A 12,567-nucleotide genomic window follows, 5' to 3' on the forward strand; every position below is an offset into this window, starting at 1 on the left:
ATTCTGACTAGCCATCTGAAAATGAATAGTTGTATCACCTTAGACAGAGAGAGAGAGAATGAATCATGAGCTTTCGTGGGTAAAACCCACTTCTTTAGATGTAAAACTTGACAGGCAAAAATACACACAACACAAAAATAAAGGTCTTTGTGCAAAAGAGCTTCCAAATTAACAACACAAAGATGACAATTTAAGATGAACAAAGAAATGAGGGAAACAGAACATTAAACAACAAAAAGGAAACATTGCATCTGGAAGTCACTTTCAACTTCATTACTTAAAAAAAACCACACGGGCAACATAGCAGAGGTGAACCAAACTTCTCCATGGTTAATATACATAAAGCATAACATTAAATACAGACCTCTGGACTCCTTGAACAAAGGAATTTCAACATGTATTGGTCTTAACTTTCACAAAAGGACAGACATCAAGAAGAAATCAGCATCTTCACGTGCATGGCTACTGACATTACACTAAGAGAGGGCCTGCAGTCTGTAACCATATTGGGAAATAAGCTCTGAAAGAAAGAACCAACTTGAATATTAGTGATAGTTCTCTGAATATTTCTGCCTCCAAACTGGGGTATTAAGTTACCATCTCAATTTTGAATAATCATGTCAGAGCCCAGAAGTTCTAATTGGCTACAGTGGCTCCCTGCCACCAGAGAATCCAGATAAGTGTCTAGCAAACCTGTGAGATCCCCTGCAGAGGGAACTGGGGGAGACAGAAGGGGGGAATGGGAAGAAAGGAAGTCTATTATTTTTACCTGTAACAGTACCTTCAGGGAGATGGGGAAAGGCAGGCAGAGAAAAGGTGTATCAATAATTCAGGTATATAGGAGAAAGCTTTACATGAACATCCATATTTTGGAACGAGAACATAAGAACGACCATACTGGGTCAGACCAAAGTTCCATCTAGTCCAGTATCCTGTCTTCCAACAGTGGCCAATGCCAGGTGCCCCGTGACCCATTCCCAGCTTCTGACAAACAGAGACTACCGGCACAATTCCTCCCAAACCTGGCTAACAGCCACTGATGGACCTATCCTCCATGAATTAATCTAGGTGGTGTTGTGGGTTTTTTTTGTTTTTTTTTTTTAAACCTGGCGTTCACAATATGCTCTGGCAAGAAGTTCCACAGGTTAACTGTGTGTTGTGTGAAGAAATACTTTCTTTTGTTTCTTTTAAACCTGCTACCAATTCATTTCATTCAGTGACCCCTGGTTCTTCCATTATGGGAGCAAGTTAATAATTTCCCCTTATTTATTTTTCCACACCATTCATGAATTTATAAACTTCAATCATATCCCCCCCTTAGTCTCCTCTTTTCTAAGATGAAAATCCCAGTTTTATTAATCTCTCCTCAAATGGCAGCCATTCCAACCCCTTAGCCATTTTTACTGCCTTTTTTTGAACTTTTTCAAATTCAAGATATCTTTTTACAGATGAGGCGACCACAGTATTCAAGATGTGGTCATGACATGGATTTATATAGAGGCAAAAAGATAGCCTCTGTCTTATACGCTATCCCTTTTTAAATTATTCCTAACATCTATTTGTTCAACTAAAAGAAAAAAGTATATGCTTTTGATATTCTCCCACCGCATTTGCTACTACTAATAATTATAGGCCATGGTACTGAAATAATTGTGTGTTGCACATTTACTGCTAAAATAAGGAGTGCAATTTTGAGACCTCTTTCTCTCTTTCATCCTCATATTTAACATTCAATAGTCTCACAACAGGTCTCATTTATCCCTTAGTGAATCAGGTAAATCTTTTTTATCTAGACCAGTGGTTGTCAAAATATGGGGCATACTCCCTCAGGGGACACAGAAAAATGTTGGGGGGGGGGAGGGCACTTGGAGGCACCTGGGCAAGAACCATGAGGGGTGGGAGGGAGCGCTACTCAGCCTCAACGTGTCCTCAAACCCAGCTGCGGACCCAGCGTCAGCTTTTCTCCGTTCCCAGGCCCAATTCTGTTCCCCAGCTCCACCTTAAACTCCTCTACTGAGCCAACCGGGCATAATGGGAAAGCAGGGACAAAAACACAGTCTGATTCCATTATTGATAAAGGGGGAAGGGGGCAACAAGAAAATTTTGGGCACCATAAATCTAGTCACATATCTGTCTGCATTATATTAATGCAGCTGCATCTTTCAAAGCACTTTTGTTCTCAGTACTACTTATCTTCCAATGCCAAAATCCTGTTCCTCCCAACCTCAATCCAAAGAGGATGTGAAATTGGAAGAAAGAAAGCAAATGCTATCTGATTAAAAACAAAGCAAAGCACAAAAAACCCAAAAAACAAATATATATGAGATTCAACAAAGGTCCAGCTCAAGATCAGTCCTAACTCATCCTTCTATAATGCTCACAAAACCACAAGTCTGTGAAAAGCTTTTAGATCTTACAGCATTATAAATGCATATAATAAGAGATCTAGTATATTGGAACACCCTACTTATACTCATTTTATATACATGCACATATATGAATACATACTTAAAATTTATTTATATTTACATGGGAGAAAAAATATTATACATGCAGTAGTGTGCACACAATTCATCTAATTTACAATCCATTGTATTTATAACATCTCCGATTTCTGAAATTAGCAAAATATATGACTCTCTCAAACAAAGTGCTACTGTTTGTGTTACTGCCCCTGATAGTACCACTAGCCCCATCCCACAAAATAAATAAATTAGGACTACCAAGCAATTAAAAAATTGTGATTATTCACACTGTTAAAAATAATAGCAAATAATTTATTTAAATATTTTTAACGTTTTCTACATTTTCAAATTAACTGATTTCAATTACAATGCACAATGATAAGTGCATTGTGCTTTCTTGATATTTATTACAAATAGTTGTACTCTTAAAAAAAAAAACAGTATTTTTTTTTCCAGTTTACCTAATGAAAGTACTGAATGTAGTCTCTACCAAAAAAGTTAAACTTACAAATGTAGAATTATGTACAAAAATAACTGCATTCGAAAATAAAACAATGTAAAACTTTAGAGCCTAATGTCCACTCTGTTCTACTTCTTGTTCAGGCAATCCCGCTAACAAACTGCAGAAGATAATGCTGCCCTCTTCTTGTTTACAATGTCACCTGAAAGTGAGAACAGCTGTTCACCTGCACTGTTGTAGCTGACATCACAGGATATTTACCATCCAAATGAACTAAAGATTCACGTTTCTTCATGCTTCAACCACCATTCTGGAAGATATGCATCCATGCTGACATTGGGCTCTGCTCAATAATGATCCAAAGCAGAGCAGACTGATGCATGTTCATTTTCATCTGAGTCAGATGACACCAGCAGAGGATTGATTTTGATGGTTCCGGTTCTGTAGTTTCTGCATGGGAGCGCTGTTCTTTCATGTTCTCATCCCTCCAGATTTTGGATGGCACTTGAGAATATTAAACTTCAGGTCACATGCTATAGCTATCCGTAGAAATCTCTCATTGATACTTTCTTTGCATTTTGTCAAATAGGCAGTGAGAGTGTTCTTAAGACAAACGTGCTGAGTCATTATGTGAGAGTGCTATAACATAAAATATATGGCAGAATGCAGGTAAAACGGAACAGGAGACATATGACTCTCCCCCAAGGAGTTGAGCCACAAATTGAGTTAATTCATTTTGTTCAAATGAGCACCATCAGCATGGAAGTATGTCCTCTGGAATATTGGCTGAAACATGAAAGTTTAGCATATCTGGCACAAATACATTGCAATGCTAGCTACAAAAGTGTCATGCAAACACATGCTCCCACTTTCAGGTAACTTTGTAAATAAAAAGCAGGTAGCATTATCTGTCATAAATTTAAGCAAACTTGTTTGTCTTAGTGAGTAGCTGAACAAGAAATAGGACTGAGTGGACTTGTAGGCTGAAGAGTTCTACATTGTTTTGTTTTTGAGTACAGTTATGTACCAACAAAAAAAAAAAACACCCTACATTTGTAAGTTGCACTTTCAGAATAAAAAGATTGTACTATAGTACTTGTAGAAAGTGAATTAAAAACACTACAAGGTTGAACCTCTATAGTCTGGCACACTCAGGTCTGGCAACATCCAGGGTCCAGCATAACTTAGGTTAGCCAAATGTCCATTTATCATGGGTGTGACCAAGTTTCCCAACAGTCCTGGCTCTCAGTGTTCTGTTTTGTTATTTAGCTCTAATTTACCCCTAAATATCTTCTAAGAGTCCAGTAAACAATGGAAGTGTTATTAATGCTACTACACAAAATTGACCTCAGATGGTCTGGCAAATTCTCTGGTTCGGCACCGGTCAAGTCACGAGGGTGCATACTAGAACGGTTCAACCTATTTTTACTTTAATAGTGCAAATATTTGTAATTAAAAACAATGAAGTGAACGCTATACACTTGGTATTTTGTGTAATAATAGAAATCAGTATATATGAAGATGTAGAAAAAAATTCAAAAATATTTGATAAATCTCAGTTGGTATTCTATTGTGTAACAATGCAATTATGACCAATTTTAATGCAATTAACTTGTGATAAGTTAGGACTATTGCAATTGATAATTCTAAATAAATAATACATACATTTGCCTGATTTTACTGACGGAAATGGGGAAGGGTGTTCCATTATTTTTTAAATTTTATTTATTTAATTTAAACCTTCACTTATACATTCAATAAACTGGAAGAAATAGAGACAGCCATTATTTTCTTTAAATAACCCCATGACTGCAAAACTACAGCTTCATCGTAACCAAACAGGTATTTGTGTCGTAACATTTCTGGCACAAACAGCAAATTTTTCCCAAATGTCATTTCAGATCATTACATCCAACGTAGAATGGTTTATTCAAAGTTTTCAAAAGGGAAGATCTTTTCACATTCAAATATAATGACAACAAAGGTGTTTTTGTTTTGTTTTTTGTTGTTGTTTTAATACAACATGCTGCTAAAACATCTTTCTTCACACCCTTCCTGGCCTTGCTACTATGAGAGAAGATGCATTCCATGATTACACAGGCATTTGGATTTGATCTGTTGGTAGATTTCTTTTAAGACTTTAGAATCTGAATTTGCTAGTTTGGACAAAGGCTATACCTGGATATTTTCCAAGTCAGACTTTTGTATATTCCACATCGCCTATATTATAGCCTACCTTTACACCAATTTCAAGAAAAATTGATAGGTTAGATGTTTGGTCAAAACTGCACAGCAGGAATGATAACCAGCAATGTTCTCCAAAAAAAGAAGTACTTTAACAAGTATAATTAATTATTAGCATGGACGTGCGGGGAAAAAAAGAGCAAACACTTGAATGATGAGAATGGAACATATGGGGCAAAGAAGAAATGATGACAGACCTATCAGAGTTTAATGGGAGGAAGGATGCGAAGTAAAATACAAGTAAAGATCTGCATTTAAAGAATTCAAATTACTGCTATCAAACAGCCATTTTTATAGCAAGGTTGCAAAGCACTTTACAAATAATAGAGAAGTTATTTGAAGGGCAAAAGGACCTTCTAGTCCCAAGATTTCAGTCAACACATGAAAGGGTATTTTTAGCATTTTTAAAATAAGAAAGTATCCACTTTTGTGATCTATACAGTAAAACCTATGAACTGTGTGAAAAGAAAAAACAAATGTTTTCTGAAAAGTTTTGGTTAATAATTGGCCTCTTGCAGAAAAAAAGAAACGTTATAAAGGATAATCAGTCAAAGTTATCATGTTTGGAGGACAGAGTGGTATGGGAAAATTCCTGTTGGCTCTCACTGTCAGGTATTGTTCAGCAATTCTCTGTGTTGAAAGTGGCACTTCACATTGTTGCTTTATATTTTCATTGTTATAACCATATCTGTCATAGGTTAATTTAATTTAACTGTGTGTGTTTTATGTGGTCAATTTGGCAGTGTTCAGAAACTGAACTACTCCTTCTCAATGAGTACATTTTATATTTGTTCAATTTAAATAATGATTTGTACTTAGCAGAAAGACTAGCAAAACAAATAATTCCTGCTGATATCATATCTGTTTACTATACTGACTTACTAGTGTGAAATGCAATGCAATCACTTTTGGTTCTGTATTCATTTTTCATACTGAGGCACACTGTGATAACTGTTCGTGGAATATTTTCTCAGTTCTATTTATCTAGAAGTGAGACTCTCTCATATTCTACCCAACAGAAAAATTTGCTCTGTCTTCATTTTAGATTTAAAATGTATTACATAGCTATAAATACACAACCAAAGATGGTCATCGCCCTTCTCAATTACATTAAAAGTCAAACTCTGATTTGGAAAAATGGATTATGTTTCATTTTGGCAATGTCTGACTTACTAAAAGTATACAACTATACACCTAGTATATTTTCTAGATTTTAAAATTGTGTTCTTGAAATTCAGGGTTTTTAAGTATCAAAATATTCTATCTGAAGAAGCAATTTTCAGTTTTTTTAAATAATTAAGAATTGCTAATATAAAGTGCACACCAAAGTAATGGGATCTGTTTTGATTAGTTCTGCAACTTTCGTCTAGATCAAGCAATGAAAAACCATTCTTGAAGAAGCTGTCTAATGAACCTGTGGTCCTTACGGTTGCCAGGTGTCCGGTTTTCTACCAGACAGTCTAGTAATTGCACCTTTTGTCCAGGAGAAAAATTCAGAAAATACCAGACATGTGCAATGTCCGGTATTTTCTGATTTCCCGGCTGGGTGCCAGATGGAAGCCTGGCAGGGGCAGGGGAGTGACTGGGAAGCAGGGTTACGATTGGTGCTAGGAGCCTGTGGTCACATGCAAAAGCCGGGAGGTGAAGGGGGGTGGGCGTTGGGACCCCCCCTCCACTCGGCTTCTGTGCACCACCAGAGGCTCCTAGCGCCAATCGCAGCCCCGCCTCTCAGCTGGGAGCCTCTGGCTGTGTGCAGAAACTGGACAGGGGAGTGGCTCCCAGCCACTCCCCCCACCTGGCTTCTACTAGCAACTCAAGGTAATGCCTGCCAGGGGCATAGCCCCTTGAACTCTGGCTGCAGTCAGTGGCTGCTTCCCGCCCCCCCCTCCCATCCAGCCCCGCGGCCCCCGACCCTCCCTAACTCTGCTTCCCAGCCCCTCTTCCTCCCAGCTCTCCCCTCCCCTCATTCTTCCAGGCCAGCCCCATGCACCTCCCCCCCCCCCCCAGCTCTGCTTCTCATTCCCCCCCCCCCTTCCTCCCGACTAGCCCCGCAGCCCCTGGAACATCGCTCCCCCCCTCCACCCGCCAGCTCTGCTTCCCGCCCTGCCCCCCTCCCGGCCGGTCCCTCTCCTCCTCCTCCCACCTACCCATGATCAAGTGTGTCTGGTTTTTTGGTGGGGTCTACCTGGTAACCCTAGTGGTCCTTCCTAAGAACTTGCTTTTTTTCTAAGTTATGAGAAGAAAAATTCTCATAGTTTTGAGGGGCAAACAATATTGTGATTTTATATGCTCTTTAGATTAGAACAGGCACTTGTATAGCTATACCATCAGAAACGTTTAAATCTTTCTCCTATCATGCAAAGGCATGGTAATTTCATAGTGTCATCTTAAAAATCCCCTCTTTAAAACTCGCACCCCTCCCCAAGATATATTAATTGTAATTTCTCTCTATTATAGGATCATCCATCATAGTTATGACAGTTCTCGGTAAAGGCTGTACTAAATATAGCACATTTGTTTGACTAGATATTAATCTTTCTTTCAAGCCATAGGTATTTATTGCTTAAATATTCTGATAATGAAACAATTACACTGATAACTATCTTATATTGTAATCATTTATCTAGCGCACTTCTTATGTTTTTAATACATGTTTTAAAAATGTGTAGTCATTAGTATAGAATAATAGAAGTATAGCGCTGGAAAGGACCTCAGGTAGCCATCTAGCCTATCCATTTGAAGTATGACCAACGTATACCTAAAAAGCTTCAGAGGGCTAGCCAGGTTAGTCTGTAACAGGAAAAACTTAAAGAACAACAGATAGTCTAGTAGCACCTGAAAGGCTAACAAAATATGTAGATGGTATAAATGATACCATCTACATGTTTTGTTAGTCCTTCAGGTGCTGCTAGACTATTTGTTGTTCTTTAAGTTTTTCCAAGTATACCTAGACCATCACTGATGGGTGTTTGTCCAATCTGGTCTTAGAATCCCTGTCATTTAAGTTTTTTTCACCCCACCCCCCTTGTTAAAGAACTCCACTGTCTAATTATTCTTATAGTTACAAAATCTTTCCTCACATCTAATTCAAATCACCCTTGCTGCAGATTATTTCTTGCCCTACCTTCAGTGGAGACAGAGAACAACAGATCATCACCATGCTTTTGATAAAAGCCCTTAACACAAAGAATATTATCAGGTTCCCTCCCATCCTCCTTTATCTTTCCTCATGTCAAAGTTTCCAAACTTTTTATCGTTTTTGTTGCTCTTCTCTGGACTCTCTCCAATTTGGCCATATCTTTCTTCAAATGTGGCACTCAAAGTCACACACAATACTCCAGAGCTAGGACCTCACCAGTGCCAAGTACAATTACCTCCTATATCTGACATACAACACTCCTGTTTATTTACCCCAGAATAGGTCCCCTCCTCCCCCTCAGCTGCAACATATTGTGGGCTCATTCAATTTGAGATCTAATGTATTCATCAGGAAGAGTTTTTTTCAAGCAATACTACAACCTAGCCAGATATTCCCCAGTTTGTATTGTACCATTTGATATTTTCTTTCCCAAGTAAAGTACTTGGGGCTTGTCCTTATTGAATTTCCTTTTATTCATTTCAAATCAATTCTTCAATCTGCCAAACTAATTTTGAATTGTATCCCTATCCACCAAAGTACCTACAACCCCGCCAAGCTTGGGGTCACCTGAAAATTTTATACTCCATTATACAAGTAATTAATATTTACTGGTACCAGACCCAGGACAGACTACTGGGGAGATTTAACTATCCTCCAAGTGTGACTGTGACCTCTGAGTTACTGAGTATGGTCTTTCAGCTAATAGTTGTCTCTAAACATTTCCTTAGTTTGCATAGGAGAATGACATGTGGGACTGTGTCAAAAATTTTACTAAAAATCAAGATCTACTGCTTCCCAAGTTGATAAGTAATCCTGTCAAAGAAGGAAATTAAGTTGGTCTGGCATGATTTGTTTTTGAGAAATCCATGTTGGTTATTACTTATCACCCTGTTATCCTGTAAGAGCTTACAACTGATTGTATGATAATGTGTTCCTGTATCTTTTCCGTCTGATTAGGTTCTTCTGTGTAATCAAATTAATAGGAAAGATTCTACATGCTCAAGGTTTAAAAAAACACTAATTTAAAATATATTTCATTTTCAACAATAAGCTTATTCTTTTTTTTAACAGACTTGGATGAGTTAGCCTTACCTGCAGCCATAACTTGTTATTCACTGCATCCCTCCCTGTAGCAATGCACTGAAATGTAGCATTCTGCCCTGCATTGACCTCTACATCCCCCAGCCTCAAGAAATGTGGAGACTTATCTGTGGAGGTGGAAAAATAAAATTACAAACAGTGCTCACTAATAAAAAAAATACATTACTTTCTCCCAAAAGATACATATTATGACAACCTTTGGCTAAGACTAATCTCATATGAAAGAAAGTGATTTTTGTTTCATCTTAGTTCAAGAAAAGGCATTTTTGCTTTTTTTCCCCCTCTTCCCCAGTGATGCTACTACCACACGTTGTACATGAGTTATAATAAAGTAATTTACAAATCAAAGCAAAGGAGATTAAATGCACAAATATGAAAAAGACATCGAAAATATTCTTCCACTGAATTTCCACTGTATTTCACCTGACATGTAATCCCCTATAAGTAACACAATTTTTTGGGGGGAAGTGAGATTTAATTAGTTGTATTCATGATATAATGCATTAGCTCTTTTAATAATTTTGAGCTCTTTTCTTCTCAGCAGACAAATATTTTCTGTGCCATTAAATATGGGATAATTTCAATGGCAGACATACACATTATATATCTGCCTAGACTCAAGCAAAAGTCTGTGGCAAAACCACCTGATTAAAATATTGAGCATAAGAAAATGGACTGGAATGGGTTACCTAGGGAGAGGGTAGAATCTCCATCCCTAGAGATTTTTAAGTTCCGGCTTGACAAAGCCCTGGCTAGGATGATTTAGTTAGGGTTGGTCCTGCTTTGAGCAGGGACTGGACTCAACCTCCTGAGGTCTCTTCCAGCCCTAGGATTCTTATAAGTCAAGTCACAATCAGATTTCATACCCTTATTAAGTTGTCAGACAGCCCTCTGATTTACATAAAGTAAACTAACCAATTCAAAATTAGCAGAAATCGGTAAGTATATTTTAATGTAAGAAATTTCAATTTTAGTGTACACATCTATCACTAAAAGGCAATCACAGAAAAGCTACACTTTTATTTTCACCCCATGCTTTATCTCTGCTAGACAGGAAGATTTTTACCTATTTAAATCACTTTTTCTACCAGCCCCAATATTCTGTCCTGTAAGCTGTAATAGAAATTCTACAGAAAGAGCAAAGGACATCAATGATCTAGCAATGAAAATTCTGCAATCTGAGCCAATATCAAGCACATACTGAAAAGACAAAGAAAAATGCAGCCCTTAATCACTACTTACCACAAGGGTAACTCAGAACCTGGATGTCATCAATGGCAACGTAGCCATTTCTCCCTTCTGAGACATCAGCTTCAAATATTACCTGTCAAAAAGAAAGGAAAAAATGTTTACAACACTCATTTCTGCAGAATTCACAGTGGAGAGTGCAGATATATGGTACATTGCTTTTTCATTTAAGTTGAACTTTTCACAAGGTTTGATGATTGAATGGAATATTTATTACTTAATGTATTATCGTTCCATACTATTTGTGTATTTGACTTCTAGTTACAGATACATCACAGAATCATGTTAGTGTGTTTCCATTGGACTAAAGTTCATTTTCAACATTATATAAACAATTGAACTCTGAAAGTACCAATTGCAAGTGGGCCAGAAACCTCTTTACACTCAGGTACAAACCTAATTAACAAGAATTTAGATTCCCATTGGACTCATACTCCCCACATAATCCTGAACTCCCCCTCCAGTACAATTTCACAAAAGAAAACTGTTCTTGTGAGGTTGGAAGTAGCATTTAACCCAGGGCTGGGCAAAATACGGCCCAGGGGCTGGATCCGGCCTGCCAAGCCACCAGACCAGGCCCACAGACCACCCTGCCGGGACCCGCAGGCACACGCACCTACTGCAGTTTAAAACATAGTCCCTGTGTCTCCCTGCTCTGCAGGGAGGGAGAGGCTTCGTGCCATCTCCCCAACATCAGCCCAATCTTCAGCTCCTATTGGCCAGAAACAACTGGCCGATAAGAACTGACCTCATCCAATTTCTCAGCTCTGATTGGCTGGAGTTGAGAGCCACGTGGCAGTAGCAGCCTGTATTTTCAAGCGGGCTGGGGCTGCAGCAGGCAGGAAGCCCAGCCTGCCTTGGGGGTACTACAGCCTGTTTGCCAAGAGACACTTAGGTAAACTCCTCCCAGCCAGTTCCTGCCTCTGTCACCCCTGCCCCTCCTGCATCCCAACTCCCTCACCCAAGTCACCATCCAAACCCTTCTTCACTCCCTGCTCCAGGTGATAACTCCCTCCCAGGCCCTGTACCACCTCCTCCACCCCCCCTTATGTCAGAATCCTCTCCTGCACCCACACTCCCCCTCCCTGACCCTACACCCCAATCTCCTGACCAAGGTCACAACCCCCAAACACCCTCTCAGACCCCACACTGTCTCCTGCACCCCACTCCCTTATCGCATGTGCCCTTCTGCACCTAACCTCCAACCTAAACCCCCTGCACCCGTGCCACAGGAAAGTACAGCCCTTGACCACTTACCAAAATCTTGAAGTGGCCAGCACACCACAAATTATCACCCACCCCTGATTTAACCAGTGGCTCTGACATGAATTGGTGCAGTTTGATATTATTATTGTCTGTTTCATTCTTCACTTCTGTTAGGCAACAGGGAAAGTGAACTGTAGGGAATAAATAAAGGGATCCAATTCACATCTACTCCTACTTCCTGTCCCACCTTCCACCAGCAAGAGCAGTAAAGAATTCTAGGGCTGCTCCTCTACTTAGGGCTTGTTGCTACAGGGTGGATTGATGCTGTGGCAATCAATCCACCAGTGATTTAGCACCGCTGAAAAGCATCTGGGAGTTGTGGTGGATCAACCTCAACACAGAGTCAACAACGTGATGCTGAGGGTATTGCGGGGAAGCAAATGAAATTATGGTTGCATTAACAGGCATAACATGCAAGGCATGAGAGGTGATAGCACTGTTTTATTCAGTGCTGGTTAGGCCTCAGCTGGAGTACTATCCCCCATTTTGGTCAGGAATGTATAGAAAGGATGTAGAGAAACTGGAGAGAATCCAGAGGCAAGTGACAAAGATGAGCAAAGGTATGGAAGGCTGATAATATGAATAAAAGCTGAAGGAACTTAGGATGTTTATTTGGAAAAGAGGAGATTAATGGGGAGAAGGGT

General features: G+C 39.2%; 1 protein-coding gene across 7 annotated transcripts in view; it reads right to left on the reverse strand.

The window, feature by feature from the left end:
• Window positions 1–12,567, reverse strand: part of PTPRK (protein tyrosine phosphatase receptor type K) — a 588,884-nt gene that overhangs the window by 287,629 nt on the left and 288,688 nt on the right. For all 7 annotated transcript variants that reach the window (XM_075924132.2, XM_075924131.2, XM_075924133.2 and 4 more), the window contains exons 4-5: window positions 10,652–10,733; window positions 9,401–9,516 (exon numbers count right to left, since the gene is read on the reverse strand). In XM_075924132.2, coding sequence (XP_075780247.1) covers window positions 9,401–9,516; window positions 10,652–10,733 — 198 coding nt within the window. The remainder of the gene's footprint in view (window positions 1–9,400; window positions 9,517–10,651; window positions 10,734–12,567) is intronic.

This window comes from Pelodiscus sinensis, chromosome 3 (assembly GCF_052426305.1).
Source record: "Pelodiscus sinensis isolate ZL-2025 chromosome 3, ASM5242630v1, whole genome shotgun sequence".
In the NCBI taxonomy this organism is placed as follows: domain Eukaryota; kingdom Metazoa; phylum Chordata; order Testudines; family Trionychidae; genus Pelodiscus; species Pelodiscus sinensis.